The sequence below is a fragment of the Erithacus rubecula genome (genome assembly GCF_903797595.1).
Source record: "Erithacus rubecula genome assembly, chromosome: 5".
NCBI classification, from domain to species: Eukaryota; Metazoa; Chordata; class Aves; order Passeriformes; family Muscicapidae; genus Erithacus; species Erithacus rubecula.
The window spans coordinates 65,962,987-65,983,943 of NC_136687.1; the positions used below are offsets into that span (position 1 = coordinate 65,962,987).

The following is a 20,957-nucleotide window of genomic DNA, read 5'->3' on the forward strand; positions in this document are numbered from 1 at the left end:
GATATTTTCACTTTCTAATTTATGAATCCTAAAGATGAGTCATGTCTGGCAGAGATGATTTAGTAGTAGGCAGAGGAGGGATAAATTCCACCAAGACAGACAGAAATCAAACCAACTGCCTTGGAGTTTTAATGAGGGTTACAAGAATCCCAGGCAGACCTTTCCAGAATCCAGCTAAGGCAGCAGGCTGCTCAAGCCTGCAGTTTGGGGTACTTACTCTTTGCATAAACACTTCAAAGCAAAGCTCATTAAAGTTAGTGGGGAAGGCTCAGCAAACAGACTGGGTTTGAAACAAACCCAAATAATGAAACTCTTTCGAAGGTATCAATCCAGCTCCCCTCCAAAGGGTTTCCTTCATTTGGAGGCTTACAGCAATAACAAGGAGCTTCAGATCTATGTATAAATAAGAAATACAATTACAGTTTGGGGCAGAAAATGAAATATTATCTTCTTGGACTTTCGCTTTACTATTTGATACAAGTAGGGAAAATTTCAGTTAAAAGTTTCTTATCTCCCTTGCCAGACCAAAGCTGGATGTTCAGAGTTAAGTTATAATCATCTTTGATGTTATTTACTATGTGCTTTGACAAACATCAAAACCCAGTTAGTCACTAAATCTTAATGAGGACAGACCTCCCAAAAGCTGTAGCATCAGCACTTACACAGCAGCAGTGAAAAGAGAGCAGCAAAACCACCACACACACTAGAAAGAAGGGCAGAGGAAAAAATGACATCTAAAACTTCAACCAAAAGTTTAAAAAGCTTTACATAACTGGTTTTGTGCCCAATCTAATCTTGATAGCAAAATAAAACTTGTCCCAAGACTAAGATTCTTGTGACAGCATCTCTATTAAGATCATAAGCCAAGAAAACACATTATTACTCAAAAAAGTGCATTGCTGCTCATGACATATCTTCAAAGCCAGAAATGCAATACCAAAGAACATCAGACAAGAGCACCCTGGCCTTAACAGGAATATAACACTACCCAGCTAGGTAAATATGTTAGAAAATTCTCTGCTTATAATCAGCACTGTGAAAAAATATTTAGGTTTTCTGTAGGTGTGCAGCATTCTGTAGCCCCAGCAGCAGAAGCAAAGTCAGCCTAAAACTCATAAAAATTTATTTTCTGTTTAAAACCATTTTGAATATCATCATGTCATTTTTTCTCTACCTAAACATCTCCAATTCTTTACAACTTCTTGCTGTGCTTTGAGATGCTTTCAAAGACTTTTTTTTAACATTTGCTTCACTGGGTTATATAGGATGGGAAAAAAAAAAACAACCTTATAGCCTTTCAAGGAGTTCAACATTTTGGTTATTTTCAGCCTTTTTAAAATTCTACCTCTCATTATTTGCTTAGCTTAATTGTGCTTTAGAATAACTTTTTCTTCTCACAGAATATGTTCTTAAATTCTCTCTTCCTTGTTGTTTACTTCATCAGTGCTGTGGCACATTGCTTTCCTTTTAAACCTCTTGCCAGTAAAACCAGCCTGCTTTAAAGTGCCTGCTTTTTTTGGAAAGGAGCTTGGTGTGGAAGCTGTGGTGTGCCCAAGGTATTTTCCAAGGATCCCAGCATCTGCTATCATGACCAAACACAGAGCAGGAGGTGGAGAGAGCAAATGGGATGAACAGAGCAAATCCCTCTCTTTGCTTCCAAATGCAACCCATGAAAACTCAGAATTGAAAGCAACCCATTTCTAACATACAGTCCCCTAAACTGAAATGCTTTCAGCAGCAAAAGAAAAGAGCAGGTTTCTCATAGGCAAAGTTAGAGAACTCCATTGGAGTTGAAGTTTTCAGGGGGAATTTCCACATCCAAATGTCAGGCTCCAAACCAAGTGGGTTCTGTGACCGCTGTCCTTCGTTCAGTCTCCCGGGAAAAGCCATGACATGTTTAATGCTTTTACAAACTGTTCTATTTATCACCTCTTCAACATCCACAAGGTCTCCCACTATCTGCTTGATAGCTCCTCTCCCTTCCTCCCCTGCTCCACAGGCCATAAACAACAGCCATAAACATTTAACAGCCAAGATAAGCTAATAAATACAGCCCTAAATATTATTGCCTCTACAAACAACAGCGAGAGAGTCATTTCTCCTAAAAAAACCACCTCTTTAAAGCAGAGAGCTTTTTATTAAGCCAGCAAGTGACAGCACAAAAGGCACCTCAGTCGAACACTACAGCAAAAATCAGTGCATGGGGCTTTGAGGGGAGGCAGCAACACCCCCTGGCCTGGTTGAGCAGTCAGTCAATTGGATTTATTTGCCAACGTGGTGCACATGTTCCCATTACCTGTTCACCTTGAAAAGCTTTTGGATACCCAGAATCCTGCCACCCCTGTCCTGCAGCACCCTTCCTTTCTCTCCTTGTTACACAGGAATTTGCCTGGGCTGAGTCTTTCTTTCCCCTCCCTCTCACAGGGTGTTTTCTGTCTCCCATTGACTCCTTTCCAGAGTTCCACCATAAAAATGGGCACAAGTCATTTTTCTCCATATTTTTATATCCATAACCCTCCCTACTCTAGATTTACACCTGCCTCACCACATGGGATCTAGAGTCAGGCATACCCTGCACAACATTTGGCTCACAAACCCACCAAAGTATCACATATTTGCAACTGACAGATCAGGTTAAAAATGGAAAAGCAGCAGAAAAAGGGAGAAGTTAAACACTTCTCCAGGCTTCTCTTCCCACTTCAATCAAACTCCCCTAAGAAGCTTTAACCAGAGGTGAAACGTGGCAGATGAATTTCAGGAAGATTAGCTTTTTTTGCGGGAATTTGGTTGTGGAGAGCGAAATCAGACTCGTGATTGAAAGGTAACTTTGAACTCCCCTCGGCAGAAGCTACAGGCAGCCCATAATAATGTACATTATTATTCCAACTCCCTCACAAGTGGCATGGGACCCTTTTAATTCTGAAGGCCACTTAAAGGCATTTCCATTTTTAAACTCTCACCGTGACTAAAGGGTTATTGCTCATTTCCAGCCTGTTAGATCTACATTCTCCACATCCTGCATGTGCCACACTTGGAAGATTTTGTTCTTGTTCCCTGCTCTCTCTCATCACAGAGACAGAGGAGAATCACAGTTATTGCTTCAGAATATTAAAAGTACATGTAGAGAGGGGTTAATTTATACCTTCCACAAGAGATTTGGGAATGTTATTATGGAACATCTTGAGTGTTGATAATATTTTTCTTTTTATTTGCTTTGTTTCTCTGAGTATAGCTATAGAAAGAATAAAAAATAACCTTGGGCATTGTAGGAAATGTGCTGCAATCCAAAAGTAATTCACAGCACAGTTCTGCTGAGGGCCCTGTGAACTGAGCATCTCAGCACATTTCAGGGACAGGAAAAGCAGGCAGGCAACCTCCCCAGTAAAAAATGTCAATATTTGTGGAGCTGCAATTACCAGGGTATAGCTCACAGGGACAGATGTGTCCCTCTCCAGCCTGACAAGAGGGAAAGGGTCATTCTAACAAATTAAAAGGGAGTTATGTTAACAAGTTACATCAGAATTTATCTTAATGGTCATGAACACACCAAATCAACCCCTACCTTCCTCACATTTTTGAATCTTTTACCCCACTGCTAAATCATTATTTTCCCCCTCATCCCACATGGCTGCACAGAGCTATTACAAGGAAATATTATCCCATGGAAACTCAAGCCTTCAGCAGCATATTTAGAAACTAATTAGCTTGAAACACAGAGCATGAGGAAAACATTTCAAGGATAGCACATCTCCTTGCCTTCTTTCATGACATTTTCCTGCTTTATGAAAGCTACTGCTCCACTCCACACATTTTGATATTTTACCAGAATTCCTTCCCAGCAAATTTGGTGATGGCAGAAATAGCAGTAAACAACTGTGTCAACAAGGGGTATTAGGGAAAGAATCTGTTACCTTCATGCACACACCATACAATAATTTATTCAAGTGTCAGAAACAAGCCTTTCAGGTGAAAACAAGCTGACTCAAACTCTCTGATTATTGAAAATGAATCCTTAATAGAAGTAAATGGACAAGAACAAAATTTCCTCGCTGTATTCACCATTCAAAATTAATTGGAAAGTGGCTGATTTGAGAATATTATATCCTCTAGTGAACTGAAAATGCTGCCTTTTTTTTTTTTCTCTCTGAAACCAAGAGTGGAGAATTAAATTAACTCTGAGGTTTGTTTGCTCAGAGTAGGCCACCAAACTGGATTAATTAATCATCATTTATGAACACTCTATAATCCAGAGCAGTCAGAAAACTGCTAAGATAGCAACATGACAGTAGAGCTGTTATAAAAGCAAATGATAAATTTCCTACATCTCCAACCTATATCAACTTGCCAGGCATTTCAAAAGAAAATATCCTGGTGAAAACTCTTTCTTAATGTTTATAGGAGTTCTCAGAATAAACAGAATGATTTACACTTGTTCTGTAACTGGGTGTGCAGGGTCCTGGACAGTCATTTCCATAGGGAATGGTAGGATTGCATTTCCTTCCTCTACCTGGAGATTACAGAGTGTCATGTCCAGGATCAAGGTCATCATTCATCCCATCATTTCAAGCACAGTTAGAAGCAGATCTTCATTTACCACATCCCTAAGGAGAAATGGCAGAGAACCTGTCCTTTATGGGCACTTATCCAAACTCATCATGATTTAAGCTTCTTTTTGCCTGGGTGTCCCTTGTCCTCCATAGCTCTGCTTCATGTTCAGCTTGACCTAAGCCAACAGTACCCAAAACCATTTCAATCTGCTTTATTTCCTGAATTTGAACTTGAGTTTATTCTTAAGCCTGAACTGAATAGATTTATTTATTTTTTGAGTTTATAGAATAAGGAAATCTTTTCAACGAGAAAACACAGATGGCAGGAAAACAAACTCCTATATCATGAATTTCACTAGAAAATGGAAATAACAAGAGGACTGAATTGCTGTAGACTTCTGCAGAGGCTTCCTGGGGCCCACAGATGTGAGTGGCAGCAGTGCATTTGGGCAGGATTCATTCAGCTTTGGCCACAATTAGCTGTGCTGCTGATCACTTACACCAGTGTGACAAATGAACAGCCATAAAACATCCATTCAGATTTTCCACCCTCATGCAGCTACGCACCAATTGCACAAATTCATCAAAAGCAGCAGTTATTTTTTCACAGCCTCTGAACACGTGCTAAATGTAAAAAGACCTTAAAAAACCCCGTTTTTTCTAATTGCAGGCTGTGAAAAAAAATACAAAAGAGATACACAACTAATATATATATATAACACCAATGGATTAGACCCTCCCAACCAGTTTTCTTCATCAGGGACCCCACACACGTGTGGTGTCAAAAATGACCTGGGGAACAGTGGCTGTGTTGGAATATGCTCATGATTTAGCCTTTATTTTAGAAGCAAAACTTGGAGAGATAATAGAAAAAAAAATAAAATATCAAACCTAGCAACTGTATTCTCAGAAGGGAAGGAACAAGGCACAGGATTGTTCTATCAATACTAAGGAATTCATTTAATCCTGCCAACTAAACAATGGAAAAGTAGAAAGCATTCCTGGGTAAATGAGAAACAATTTTGCTCTTCCAGTAGGGAATTTTAAAACAACAGAGAGGCTCTACAGCATTTGTACAGCTGTCCCAGGGCCACTTCCCACCACTGATGGACAGCAGCTTCCACTCCCACCCTGGGAGCACTCGAGGTGGAGAGCAGGCACAGTAATGAATATGGGCACGGGAAATAAAATGCCAGTCAATGGTTTTGTTTCCCGTTCAATCAAAGACAAAAATGTTTCTGTCCAAATACTGACTTCCTTGCTTTCTTTAGAGATATTATATTTGGAAAATATTTGATTATCCTGTCAAGAACATTAAAGTATAAACAGATGTGCAAAGTGGAAAGAGTAAAAAAAAATAAAATAAAAAAAAAAAAAAGAAGGCGATTTTCAGGCATATAAATGATTTTGCTTCAGCAGCAGAAGGGTCATGAATATGAATAGTGCTGAATTGTAGAGAAGCCATTTGTCATTATTAAAATTAGTGCTTTGTCAACACAAAAATCTCCCTCCCAGCCTGCTCCTAGCCGCACAAGCAGCTGCATTGGGGGATTCGTTATCAGGGAACGGAGCTCTGGCTCGGGAGGGACAAGCCTGTGATCCGTCCCGGGAGGCTGCTGAAATAAAAACACATCCGCTCCGGACTGCAGGAGGCAGTGCCCGGGATCAGCACATGGAAACCCGGCGGGTCTGCATCCCATTGGCACAGACATCCAAGGGCTGCCATCCAGCCCCGTAGGGACCCTGCGCTTCCCGAGCCTATGGAAAACCGCGAGAGCAGAACTCATTTCGCTGGGAGAGCAGCAAACGCACTTCACATCCTGCGAGAGCACCACCGACTGCCCGGCACGGCCCTGCTACGTGCCCCGTGCATTAATTCCTCCCTTCTGGCAAATCTTATTAAGGGGCGAGAAAGCAAAGGAAAAGCCTCTGAAGTCAGTAAGCATCAATTTCCTCTCAGAACAGCGGAATTCCCTCATGACACCCATCTCTGGCTCCTGGGCTTTCCAGCCATGGGCCAGGGCCAAACAAGCAGCAGGGGGAAAGGACTAAAAGGGAACATTGATCCTATTTAATTATGGAATGGCTGAGAGGATGGGGTGGAAAGCATTTAAGTTTGCTAATGGATTTTTTTCATTGCAAGTGCTTGATCGATGAATAGGGAGAGTTTCAGATATCAGCAGAAAGGAATTGGCCAATATTTTATTCCCAACATGGAATTGCCATCCTTGAGATTGTGTTGCATTTCAGCTGTGCCCTCCAGAGGCAGGTGGCTAATCATTGTCCAAAAACAAGCTTTTAGCTAAAGCTGTGCTAAGTTGGGTGATTACAGGGGGTCAAAAGCTCTTTATTCTGCATTAATAGGGCTGTGCATCCAGAGCAAGCACACAAACTCTTGAGTACAGAATGTATTTTATATTCCAATATTTTTTTAAAGCCCTTTGTTTCTCTCTACTAGCTGATGTAGGTTTCATTTTCTAACACAAGCCTGCATTCCATATAGAGAAAGCACTGTATATCTAGATTCTAGATGTAAGTGATGTGAAATAGCCCTAGAAACAAAAAGCACATAGTGAAACCTTGTGATGGTCCTGCCATTAGTTTACAAACAATCTGATATCATCCATGCTCTAAACATGAACAGTTAAAACCCAGTGATTTGGAGGCAGATGGCAAAGAATTAAATCCTGTTTTATTCCATGAATAATAATGCATCATATCTGGGGGGTTTCCACTTCCAAAAAGATCAACAGAGCAAAAGAAGTCAAAAGAGACGTCCAAGACCTTTTGACTCCATAAAGAGTGATTAATTGGATCTTTTAAATTGGTTTGCAGCCTAATGAAACTCCCAGAATAAGCTAATACTCATCTCCTACAAGTACATTTTAACATTAAAAACAATCTCATCTATTTTCAAGTGTAAACAAAGCACAAAGAGCACACAGATTTACTTGCATACTTCATTTGCTGCACTAATATTAAATGTCATTGGCAGACCCTTTACACTCATCAAACAAGTGCTCCAGAGACGAGGTGATATTCTCCATCAGCATTTCCTACTAGTGTTTTCCTTTTCATCCCTTTAAAACAGTTTGCAGGAAGAACTTTTCACATTTACAGGAGTTGAACTAGCAAGGATTTGTTTCTGTTGGCTGGGGGTTTATTTTGTGAGGAGAGGATGATTTATTACCTTCCTGCTAAGTTTCTGGGCCAGTACATAGAGACATGCACCAAGTTCAGGGTAATTTTAAGATTCACTCTGTTTACATCAAATACTTGGGGTTGTAAAATGCACAGGAACTGGAATCCACCAAATCAATCCACAGAGAAAAACAACTTGTGCAGTTACCAATCTTTGCTTAGCTGAGGCCCAGAGCAGAATAAAAGCAAAGAATAAATTACCTTTTGTGGCCTAAAGTGTGCAGAATGCAAACCCACTGCAGAAGAGCCATGAGGGACACTTTCTTCTAAGCTCCATCTGTCTCCCCCTTGGAGGAGTACTAAAAGCCTTGTTAATAATTTAGCAAGCTAATGGGCACGTTTTCAGACTCTGGGGTGAATGGGTAAAGAAGCACCACCTTGGCACAGCAAGAGGGTGAGAGTGGGAAGTGGTGGCTTCTTATCCAATGATGGGCTGGGGACAAGCCTGGGACAACAGAGCAGGAGCCTACTGCAGGGAAAGCTTTCTGTCCAGGTGGATCAGTGCTAACAACCTTCCTGAGACATACACAGAGCTATTTCAGAGCATTTCTCCAGATACCTGGCCCACACTCCGGGCTCCAAACGAGTGCTGCCTAAACACTGCCCCCCATGTCGTGCAAGGCATCACTCAAACCACATCCAGCAGCCCTCCAGCTCATTAATTCAATTAATTTTGAATTGAAAAACTCAAAATTCACTGACCTGAACATGATTCCTGTAGCAGCATTCAAAGTAAGAAGGTGCAAGTGCTCTGCACATGGCTTTATAAGCTCCTCCCATTCCTAATAATCCATAGCGAGGCTCACCTGGACACAATTATCTCTGCAAAGCAAAGAAATTACCTGGCAGTCAGGTGTCCACTGTCCACAGCTAATTTCTGCAGCATGAGGTACCTCAGTCCCCCAAACCTGCCTGCAGCTGTAGTCAAATTTCACTGCCAGTCCATCCCCTCTCTGGTAAATGCACTGACTAAAACAGCCAAGTGACAACATTCAGTTTGGTGCCATCTTCATAAAAGTAAATAATAACAATCTACAGGTAAACCAGCCACAAACATGAGTTTAATCACCTCGTGAAAAGAAAATGCTGGGAAATACATTTGTCATGGTATTCTTACAAAATCCCTTTCTCCTTCTGAAATAAATCATGAGATCTACAAGGCAGTGGCCACATAAAGGCTGATAAAAAACAGGAGTTATATCAGCTTTAAGGAGAAAAAAAGGACAGAGATACATAGCTGAGATAGCATCATCCACAAAGCCTGGGAGTGTTTCTGTGTCCGAATTTATTCCCCTAGTTACAGCCATGCTATTCTAGGCAATCCAGGCAGCACTGGGGGGAAACAGCATACTGGGTTCTTGGTGTGCCCTGCCTGAAAGGCTCCTCTTGTCCCCAGATCAGCATCTTCATGACCCACCTGTCCAACTACGGGAACGACCGCCTGGGGCTCTACACCTTTGCCAACCTGGCCAACTTTGTCAAGAGCTGCACCAACCTGAAGCTGCAGACGCTGCCCCCCGTGCAGCTGGCTCACAAGTACTTCGAGCTCTTCCCTGAGCAGACAGACCCTCTCTGGCAGGTAAAGCCACCTCCTCTTCCTCCTCCAGCTGCAATCAGCTCGTTGGAACAAGCACCTTTTCCTCCAAAAAGCCTTTTTTAAGCATGGGAATGTGGTGTCAGCACTGTAATTTAATGGTTACACGTACCTGCCTCTTCTCTGAACTGGATACCATGAGTCACGCTGTGCTCAGGTTTCCACCAAGGAAACCTGTGCAGTTGTTTAGGGCTTACACTAGCAAAAAGGTGCAGAAAATTTCCCCTATTATTTTTGGCCCAGCTACAAAGGAAGTATAAATCTTTAATATTTCCACTGGGCTGCAGCAATTTCCATCAGTTGATGATTTTCTCCATCATAATTTGTGAATTTTATTCACCAGCAAAGTGTATGCTCTGTTACCAGTGAGCACTATGCAAAGGCAGCATCTGTATGATAACTGCTTTGAAGAGCAGTCAGTCCCAACCTCTTCTGCAGGGCCTTTTGTTCACAGGTTTTTATTTTGCATTCATAGGTAGTAGAAAGATAAGGAGATGAATAATATCCCAGATTTCTATTTTGTCCTTCCCTTTTGCATGCTCACGTAAATTAAAATTGGCACTAAGCCCCATGCATCCAAAAACCATTCTGACAGCTCAAAAAGTAATGCCTCGGGGCTATTCAGAGGTTTCCATTTTAACCTCAAATGGAAACGTGATTAAATCAATGTTTCAATCTCTTTTTTCCCTTCTTTTTCTTTTGTGCTAATGACTGAACCTAGTCCTCAGTCATTCAAAACCATTGTACATACACTGTGGGATTTTACTGCTCAGTGTAGGGCTCTGGCATTAGAATCTGCAAAGATTTCAGGTCCCCCCAGTGTGATGTCCACAATCACCTTTCCTCCTTCAGAACCCGTGTGACGATAAACGACACAGGGACATTTGGTCCAGAGACAAAACCTGCGACCACCTGCCCAAATTCCTGGTGATAGGACCCCAGAAAACAGGTAAGGAGCACAAACTGAGCTTTTGAGCTCAGTTTCTACATAGTTTCTACAAAGTCAAAGGTGGGGGTTTTTTTTTATTTTTAATAATTCCTAATGGCATATCTTCTTGTTGTCGTAGGAACAACAGCCCTTTATTTATTCCTTCTGATGCATCCTTCCATTATCAGCAATCTCCCCAGTCCAAAAACTTTTGAGGAAGTTCAATTCTTCAACGGCAACAACTACCACAAGGGAATTGACTGGTAAGAAGAATGACAAAAATGAGGTGTTCATTCTTAATACATGGAAAATCACAGTGGAGCAGCTCCAGGAGTGGGTGTGACATTGCTTTAATTACTGGATGAATTCATTATGCTTGGAATTATCAGATAGAAAGAGAATCTAATTGGTAATGATGGGACATTTAATCAAGCCCCTAATTTTGTTTAGATATTACAGTAAGAAATTTTCTGAGTTTTCACATGAATGCAAGAGGCAACTCTGTCATGAGTTCTGTCTGCATGCTGAATAACATCTCTGTCTTGTCACAGCTGTAGCTGCACTGACTTACACTTTGTTCCTTCCAAAGTGGCTTTTCATGAAGTAAGGTTCCATTTATCTCTTCATGAGAATCCATCGAATCAATTTTAAATGGAAAAGACCATTCAAAGCCAAAATTAAAATCTTGCATTCTGAAAGCATCCAAAAGCAAAGATATGTCAGTTCCAAAATGAAGTACTTCAACAATGTTAAAATTAAACAGTTTGACATTTAAATGTTGACATTAAATGTTGACATTTTGAAGCTTTTCCCATTTTTTTACTGCAGCTAAAACTGAACTCACTCCAAACTGGTGAAAGATATCCCTTTGACACTGAAGTTATTAGCAAACTTCCCATCCATCACAGGAAAACCTAATTACCAGACTTCATGAGAGCTTTAGCTATTACCAGCACCACCTAAGAGCCAAGATGCATTCCCATTATTCCAGTCTGGGCTGAGCTGAGAAATTCAATTTTTCTCCTTGAGAATTATGTCTGAAAATTCACCTCCTCAGCCACCATGAGATGGGAGGCACGGGGCCACGACCCTTTTGTGCCACTGCTAATTCCAACAAGTCTCTTCCCCTCCAGGTACATGGATTTCTTCCCCACTCCTTCCAACATCACCACCGACCTCCTCTTTGAGAAAAGTGCCAACTATTTCCATTCTGAGGAAGCTCCCAAGAGAGCTGCTTCCCTCATCCCCAAGGCCAAGATCATCACCATCCTCATCGACCCGTCCGACCGCGCCTACTCCTGGTACCAGGTACAGAATTCTTTGCCTCGAGGAACGCACAGTGGAAGCAGTGCCAGGGGATGGTGGCCAGCATCAGTGGCAATCTGTGTCCTTGAGCAGGTGATGGGAGTTCTTGCACAGCACTGGCACTGTGTGGAAGCAGGAGGGTGCTGGATGCCAGCCTTTGCAGTTGGCACCTGTGACACCAGTGTCAGAAATGATGAAACTTCCCAGCACAGAGCTGCCACCAGCTGGAAACAAACAGTTTAATCTCAATTACAGCTGACAGGACAGAGAGGGAGAGCAGTGCTCCTCACCCAGGGAGAAACACAGGGAAAAGCAGCGTGGCCCAGCCAGGGAATCAGAGCTCTTGATGCTGAGGGTCTGAGCCCACATCCCTTGCTGAGTGTGTAAGCTCAGCAATGTGCAGCAGTGCACAAATGGACCCAGTGCCTCTTGAAGTTCCCAAGGAGTTAAAAAGATTTGTGTCTGGAGACACTGGCTTTTTTCTCTCCTTGGAAACAAAAGCAACCCTGTTGTTTTCCCCAGGAAGCTGCAGGATGCTCTTCCTTGCCTTTTCCTGAGCATACACCCTTCTGGAACTATTCAAAAATTCTGCACTATTCAAAAATTCTATTTCTAGAGAAATTCATAAGCATGCTTGTGAAATATGGCAAAGGCATACACATAAAGGAAACATGAAATGCAGTGTTGGAATAGACTCAGATTAATAATGTTGGAATAAGCATGAAATATATCATTTCTGATAGTGCCAGGAAGTTCTGTAAGGAATAAAGCATGGCCAGGGGCTGCAGTTTGCACCCGTGTAATATCTCATTGGCAGCTTTGCAGCTGCCAAGGCAAAGCAGTGCAACACTCCCGGGGAGCCTGGGCTGAGTGGTGTCCCCACCCCGATTCCTTGTCCCCACCTGGCAGAGGTGGCACTGAGCGGGAGCCGCGGGCAGCCAGCACAGCCCTCCCGGCAGCTCCCGCAGGATTTCCGGCTTAGTCTGCAGCATCCTGGTGAAAGGTACTTCAAAAAGGAATTCCGATATCCCCCCAGCACCAGCGCTCGCACCAGGACCCCGCTGCGCTGAGGTTCAACTTCTACGAGGTGATGACGGGCGGCCCGCGGGCGCCGCCGGAGCTGCGGGCGCTGCAGAGGCGCTGCCTGACGCCCGGCTGGTACGCGCTGCACATCCACAGGTGGCTCTCGCACTTCCCCGCCTCCCAGGTAAGGCCGGCGGCCCCGGCCGGCTCACCCAGCCTTGGCACGGCCCTCAGGAGTCCCCAGAGCTCCTGCGGCCCCAGAGAGCTGCAGCTGCGGCAGGAGAAGGCGTGGGAAGGTCTGGCAAATTCATTTAGGAAGCGCCAGGGCTTCTAAGAAGAAATTCCATCCTGCTTCCCACTCAGTCCCTACCACAGGAAGCTTTGCATTTGTTTGATCCTGGTATGGAATTGGCCTTTCTCAGAGCTGGAGCATAGATTCCTTCTTTTGGCCCCTCTTCCATCAGATATTTCATTGAATTTTCTTTTATAACCTTTGCCATGAAAACTTTACCTAAACACATAGATCTGAAGGATATTTCCATTGTTGAAGTAATAAAAATAAAATAACCTAATGCAAACATTTTAGTACTACAAAGTACATGCATGAGCACTCTTTATGCAAGGACATGGTCATATGTCAGTTCATATCTGCACCTGCTGTAAGACAAAGCTGTAAAAGCTGTTTCATGAGTGAGCAAATGAACAAGGATCCCCAGAGACTGCTCTGGGTGGGACAGAATTTTGCTGAAAGGAGGCAGAGCTGAGTGTTGCCTCCTTTCTCAGAGACATGGGAGAAAAAATAAATAACAAAGCTCTGCCTTCTTTCATCCTCATTTTTCTTTTCATATGGCCTCAGCTGTACTATAAAGAGGAGAAGCAGGTCAATCCCATTTCCAGGAGAAGGGAGAAAATCACTCTTAGTCATTTACTTCCTTCTTTCATGTCTGGCCTTTCCACTCCTTCATAAATGGGGAGAGAGTCCTGCCCAGAGCTGCTGAGCTGGCAGCAAGGGCAGTATTGCCCTGGGAGCCACATCTTCTCCTCACCCACCTCATCCCAGCTTATGCCTCCAAAGGAGATGGGGATGTCCTGGCAAACTGAGCAGGCAAAGGGTGCTGAGCATCCCATGCCCTGTTCCCTGGGCTCCTCCTCTGCCCTCACCTGGAGCTGTTGCCTTCTCTCCTCAAGATTTCCCACAGACACACCATAAATCTCCACAATATTTTACATTCTTTCTTTATCTCTTCTTCTCAGAATTGTCTGAGACTCAGGTTTGGCTTGGGAGGTTTAACTCCTGCACTTGAACAAGGTGCACACACACAGTTAAAAGGTGCCCACCTGTGTAAATTCAGCTCAATAAAGTAAAAAGTAAACCTGAAAAGAAGTTCATCCACATGAATGTTTTTAGCACTGTACAAAGTCATGTGCTAATTTAAACCCAGGTTGTCAGAGAAGTGAAATAATGCCATTATTTTGTGCCATATTTACCCCTGCAGTTGCTCATTATTGATGGACAGCAGCTGAGAAGTGACCCTGCTACTGTGATGGATGAAGTGCAGAAGTTTCTGGGAGTCTCTCCTCACTACAATTACTCTGAAGCCCTAACGTGAGTTTATTGCCTTTTTTATCTGCCCTGTGGGATCCCAGAGTAATCCCCTTCCACCAGGATCCCTTGATTAATAATTACAAACAGATAACACATCAGGACAATGGTAACTTTGAAAAGCTTGGGGTTCTCTTCTGTCAGTTTCTGGGAGCTGCAGCCTGGAGTGCCAGGTGTGGAAAGTTTGGTTTAAGTGTTTTTATCATTCCAGTGGGAGTCTGGTGGCAGAGGTTGGGTTAGAAGCACTCATTCCTTAATCCCATTTTCCTGTCTGGATTTCCATGTACGGCTGAGACTCCTGCAGGGGCAGGACTGGGCTGAATTCCCCTCTCCCCTCTTAGTCCAGCAGAAAATTGTAAGAAGCTTTTGCCCTGAGCCTCTCTGTGCATCATCTCCTTACAGCCCTGGGATATCCTTTGGCTGGGAGCCTGCCACTGCTTTTCCAAGTCCCTGTGCAAGCAGAGAGCACGAGCCCACATGGAGTGGGAAGCAGCAAAGCCTCAACTTCCCCTTCCCTGCAGGCTGGTCCTGAGGGAAACACAACCATGGACTTTCTGACTGCCCCACACTGCTCCTCTCTGCTTACAATTATCATTTATTTAATGTTCCCTCTCCTGGGAGGGTTCAGCTTATTTATATCAGAGCTTCAAAGTAAGACTTCAGTGCTTAAGAAAGTTGCTCTGCCAAAACCTTTTTCTAGGGGAAGAATTTTGGATTTCAGAATGCAATTTTTTAAGTCACTGGTCTCCAAAGCGGATGGAGGGGAGGAGGAGTCTGATCACAGAGCTGAGCTATTGATGTTTGAACAACTCAAACTGCACATCTGCAGTGCCTTCTGCTGGCTTTTTAAAATCCACACCCACAGACATACATCTTCCTTTCTGGAACTAAATTAAAGTCAGTGGAGTCGCACAGCATGAAGAAATTTGGCCTCTCATACTGGTTTGGACAGGAAAAATGGATTGTAAACAGATCCATAAAATTATGCACTCCCTGTTTGGAGGCATCAAGAATGCAAATGTGCTGTGGAAGCACACACTTCTGCACGGATTTGGGATGGAAAGGGAAAAGGCATTGAAGTATGTAGCTGCTTTCTGGTAGGGCTTGTCGAAGGGGAAAAGATTGCATAGGATGTTCCTAGTCATTACTGCCTGACAACTGCACACCACACATTTTTAAAGGTGTCAGGAAGCAGCCTAAGGACCCAGTCCTGTGAACAGCACTGGGCAACAAGTCCATCACCCTGAGTAATTATGTGAAAGTCTTGCAGGAGAGTAAAATCAGCCCAGGCAGAAGGGAGGCAGTATCCAGAGCCATGGGAGGGGACCAGAGGGCTGGAGGAAAACACAAGGTGAGAGGAGTGTGCTTAGGAAAATGTTCTCCCTCGGAGGGCTGCTGCATTCTGTCAGAGAATGAGAGAAAGATCCTCGTGGTGCCATTGCTTGGCTCAGCCCTCGCAGGCATTCCCTGCCTCTGGCATCAGGTACTGCCTTCCCCAAACCCTGCCTCTCCCCCAGGCTTACTCTGCAGGGAAGGGAAGATAACCAGGCCTCCAAAGATTCCTGACAGCTCTAAAATGCTCCCCTGTAGCTTTAGCCTTAGGGCTATCACTATTTTTAAATAAATGCTTCCACTGTGCCCAATTACATTTACAGAAGGCCCTGAGAGTTCTGTCATTTCTCAACGCAGAGGGTTGAATTCAGCCCCAACTGTCTCACCCTCTTTTCCCCTTCACAAACATGCACATCCTTTTCATAATGTTCCATAAGCTCCTTCTGAGGCAGAAATACTGTTTGGGGCATAGTTTTGCAGTTTCCCTTTTACCCAGCACACGATATTGCTGCTCCTCTTGGGAAATTAATGCAAGGCAGCTAAAGCATTTCACCATGCAAGGAACAGATGGGAAAGGCCAAAGCAAAAATGAATCTATCATCAATATACCCATTTAATCAATGATTTATTTGTTTTTAATTGATACAGCTACAGAGACAGTTTAGGAAACAAAGGTCAGGCCTGCATTAATAGGCTGAGCAAGGAAAAGCCCACGCAGAAGGTTCACCCTTCTCCTGAAACTTGCTCACTTCTGTGCAGCAGCAAATTGCTGGTGCATCCCTGTTATATGGACAGAGCAGGGGCAAGAAGGTGGTGTGTAACTAATTAACTCCATGTCCCAGCCAATTATCCTTCATCCTTCTCCAACATCTGCTGAGCAGCAGCAGTGTGCAGTGTTTGGATGTTTTATGCCTGCTGCAAGTCCCACTGCAATAAATCCCAAACTCAGCGCCACGTGCTGCTCGTTCCTCAGCAAGTGTGTTTCCAAGCCTTAATCCAAACCTCTTCTATCTCTGCCTTTCAGACATCACCATCAAATTGCATGTTTCAGATAAGGGCTGCTAAGACAGTGTTTATACCATGCCATCCTAGGAACGAAAATGGTATTTAGATGCAGTGATAGGGAGCAGCCAGCTTCTCAGGCAGGTTTAACAATCAGCACCCAACCAGCACTTCCTTGGGAGACCTGTGGAGCAGCACTTCATCCTGTGTGCTGGACAAGTAGAACAAAAATTAGCCAGGGTAGGTGGAGCACCGTGGAAAAACTTCCCGCCACTAGGCACTTCCAAGGCAGATTTGTGGGGAAAAAATGAATCCCCAGAGTTGACACAGGAGAGGAAAGCTGTTTCCCACTCTGTCTTCAGAATTCCAGTCATCTAGAGAGATATGTGCAGCAATAATTGGGCTAAGACTGATGTCTCAGTAGCCAGGGGATGTTTCTGTAGCAAGGTCTTTTGAAAGATATGATCCTCTACAGGTTCGACCCTCAGAAAGGCTTCTGGTGCCAGTTATTGGAAGGAGGGAAAACAAAGTGCCTGGGGAAAAGCAAAGGTCGGAAATACCCACCAATGGACCAAGAGGTAAGGGCTTTCCAGAAATTTATGGGAGCAGTTTTAATACTGACCCCAAATAAACACACAGAGTTTCTGTTGTCGAGATCAGGAACTCGAGCTTTGAAAGAGAGGGCATTGAGTGCCCCCGCCAGAGCTCTGCGGGTGGGTTCCCTTTAACCTGATCTCGGTTTGTTCCCCCCGGTCTCAGTCCCGAGCGTTTCTGTCCAGCTACTACCGAGAGCACAACGTGGAGCTGTCCAAGCTGCTGCACAGGCTGGGGCAGCCGCTGCCCTCCTGGCTGCGGCAGGAGCTGCAGAAGGTCAGGTAGCACCGGCGGGACCCGGCCGGGCAATTCCAGCCCCCAGACCCCCCGCTCCTCCGGCTCACTCGGCATCGTCAGGACAAGACCTCAAGGACACCGCTCTTCGCAGCCAGAACTGGCCGACAAACCACAAGAGAATCAATAAAAAAGCCCCGAACCCAAACGCGACGAGTGTTGTTATGCGTGCTGCCAGCGGAGCAGCACCGACCCCTTTTGTCAGCTCCAGGAAAGAGGCGGCGCTGCGCGGCATTCCCTGCATCCAGAGCGGGGCCCGCGCCGAGCCCCGCTCCCCTCGCCAGGACCTGCCAGAACCTGTGGGTAGGACGGATGGGCCTCGGATTGACCAACTGCAGTCTGTCAGGACACGGGCAGAGGATGGGAACGGCTCTCGCTGGACTGGGAGGTTGGTCATGCGCTGGGCTTTGCCCGCGTTTGCGTTCAAATCCTTTGAAAGTGCAAGCCGGCCGTGCAAGCAGTGCACTGCCAGTAGCCTAATACTGACAGTTTTGTTACTGTCTGCAAGGCAGCACTGCTGCTCTGAAGCCTTCACACCCTGGGTGAGTCATTTAGGGTTTCAGTCTGCAAGCTGGTGCAGAAAAATAACTTTATTGGCCTTTTTTAATGTTTTGGACACAAATCAGTCTGCTGAAGCACAAACTCTTTCTGTAGACTTTTCTGGAGTTGAAAGGACAAGCACAGCCATTGTGTATCACATATACATGTATGACATACTTATCTTCATTCCTGAGTAGCTACCTAGTGTACCTCCAGATCAGACACACACTTAGTTTTAAATACCTGCTTTTTGTGCCCACAGGGAAATGAAAGGGTGGTTTACCAAAAACATGACATAAACTGTGCTTGGTTCTCAGAGCTGTGGGGGCAAGGTCAGCAAGGATGGGCAGAGAGTCCTGCCTTGTCCTGCATGGAGGTCATTGCTCAAATGTAGAAGTGGTGAACACATATATTTGTATGTAACATACAGATCACACCCCCTTATCTGAGAGCACTGCTAACACCACAGATGACTGCAGTAATGAGAGCTTTGGATAAGTCAGCCTTGGTCAGAGAAGAATATCTAAATGGTCCATTTGATAGAATTATAGCTGTTAAAATGCATTAGAATTGGCTCAGCTTTAATTAAAAGAGGACTGCCTAACTCTTGATTAACAGCTACATAAACATAACATTGGTTTCAGGAGCTTTTCAGGGAAATGAGACAAACACCATAGAATCCAGAAAATGATTTCTTGTTCTTAGCTTTCTCTTTAGAAAGAAGTCTGTCTCTCCAACTCTCAGTCTGTAATGGCACCATGTCCTGAAAATACACGGGATATTTTTATACCTCACTGTTATTTTTTAAGTTTGAATGGGCCTCGCATTTCTGAGAGATCTGGTGTTCCATTGAAAACTGACATTTGAATTGACTTCTTTATGTGTCATAAAGATGAAATAACAGTGTTTCCAAGTTTCATTCCCTCACTTGTAACAGGACCCATCAGCACAGAATTTCTCTGGACCATCGTGTGACAGAGGAGCCTCTGTGAACTGTCTGGAAATGATCTCCTTTGCTTTTATGCCTTTTTATGTCACTGACCACATAACTGTTGGGATTTTTACAGACCAGCAAAACAAAGGCAGCAAAAATGAAACAATTCTTCATGGCAAGAGGGCTGTGGCTGGGAAGGATGGTGCTGGTCCTTCTTTCCTGTGTGTAAGCCACAGGATTCCCATCCTTCACGTGCTGCAGGCTGTAACAGTGAGAGCTGTACACCCTGCTGCAGGGGGCTGCAGGTGCTCCCATTCCCCTGAAAATGCAGATCCCAGGACAGGCACACTGAGGGTGTGACCCTGGGCCAGGCACTGGAGTCAGGGCCTGGCAGCAGAGTTGGTGATTAAAGCAGGGCTTTGGCCCTGGGAAGGCTGAGCTCCTATAATTGAGGTTGTCTTTGAGCAAGAGGCAATCAGAACAGAATCCAAACCCCTCTAAATTATGCATTGACCTCTCAAGGTCTCAAATAAAGTTATGGGATTAACTGCTCCGAGATGTTGTCTAATAAACCAAATTTCCTCTCTGATAGGGGAGCAGGCTGCCGAGTGTCCCCCAAACAAATTAAAATGGCGGAATTAGAAATTCTTGGGGGAGGAAGTGGTTGTGTAATGAAAGTGCTGATGGGTCCAGACTCTCTGATGTGATAATAAGGCAGTGGGGATGTGCCCTGAATACAGAAGCAGGAGCTGAGTGTTTTCTCCTCTTCCTTCCCCTGCTTCTTTCCCTCCCCATTCTGAGCCAGGGAGATGGGGGAGCTTTCATCCCCCGAAGGATGGGCTGAGAACAAGTGGGGTGTGGGTTGCTCATTTGCCCCTGCTGGGCCACCAAAGGGGAGACATCAACCACTCATTTACCACTCATCACTTCCCATCAGTAACAAATTATATTTATAAGGGGCTTAAAACTGATGTTTCTTACAGGAATATGAGTGTGTGACATCTGTGTCAAACAGGTACAGCACAGGGACATAAATCAGCAGTGACCACGTGGTTAATTCTATTGTCCTTAAATAAGGCTAAGTTTGGTGTTTCTTCTACAAGAGTCTGTGCTCATGGGACAGGAATTTCCCTGTCAGACAACATTTCTTACACTGTCTTTATTTCTCTTTTTGTGCTTCCAGTTCATCCTTTTAGTGTGACTGCAAAGGTGTGGACCTGCCCACGGACTCGATTCCTCCACCACTCTCCCATCTAGAAAAGCTGCCAAAAAGAAACAAGGATTTGCAAGTGACAGATTCTGAGTGTTCAGTGCTCCAGTGACTGGATAACTTTTGTAAGACTTACTATGATTTCTGTAGTATTTCAGAACAAAGGACACCTGTTGATAGAGCTGAGGAAAAACTTCACTGTCTTGCCCAAGCTCTTTTTTTAAAGAAATTTTCTTTTCCCTCCTATGTGACAACAGCAAATGCAGTTGAACAAATAGTTGGTGTTGAAGCAGAAGGAATCAAAGTAAATTTTGATCACTCAAAGTATTTTTGTTGGGGGGGTGGTGAGGGAGGTCAAGGGCTGTATTTGCTGGAATTGTTTTAAATAATTGATGTGCACACACCTGATTATCGGTTCTTCTCACTGCCACAGAATAAACACTTCTGATGGTGCATTACAGAGAGAACTTTGCTTCTTTCCTTAAGCCTCCTTCCCACTTCCTGAGCCAAAATCTGCTCCTCAGCAACCTCTGCCATGTATTTCTAATTGTGCACCTTACCAGCTTCTCCTGCCTCAGCATCTCCCTGAGGCCTCCAAACACGTGGGATTTCCTGGCAGTGCCACTGACCTCCTCCTTCTCCTCCTCCTCCCAGGCATGGCATGTGGATCCAGGCAAGTCTGTTCCTTTCATGTTTGTTACACACATTTCTGGGCCTGCCCTCCCAAAGTTTGGCCTCCCTGAACCCTATAGGAGAAGGACATGTGGCAGCCCAAAACAAGCTCCTGCCCTAAATAAAAATAATTTCCTTCTGTTTGAGGAATCTTAAAAGGCCCTGATTCCAGCTATTG

General features: G+C 44.3%; 1 protein-coding gene across 2 annotated transcripts in view; it reads left to right on the plus strand.

The window, feature by feature from the left end:
- The window catches only part of LOC306802396 (bifunctional heparan sulfate N-deacetylase/N-sulfotransferase 4), a 105,830-nt gene extending 85,262 nt beyond the window's left edge, over positions 1-20,568 (plus strand). For both annotated transcript variants that reach the window (XM_079306570.1, XM_079306571.1), the window contains 9 exons: positions 9,145-9,327; positions 10,195-10,291; positions 10,410-10,533; positions 11,404-11,578; positions 12,612-12,782; positions 14,095-14,204; positions 17,011-17,113; positions 17,295-17,811; positions 20,081-20,568. In XM_079306570.1, coding sequence (XP_079162696.1) covers positions 9,145-9,327; positions 10,195-10,291; positions 10,410-10,533; positions 11,404-11,578; positions 12,612-12,782; positions 14,095-14,204; positions 17,011-17,113; positions 17,295-17,414 — 1,083 coding nt within the window. In that variant the 3' untranslated portion in view covers positions 17,415-17,811; positions 20,081-20,568. The remainder of the gene's footprint in view (positions 1-9,144; positions 9,328-10,194; positions 10,292-10,409; positions 10,534-11,403; positions 11,579-12,611; positions 12,783-14,094; positions 14,205-17,010; positions 17,114-17,294; positions 17,812-20,080) is intronic.
- The last annotated feature ends 389 nt before the right edge of the window (positions 20,569-20,957 follow it).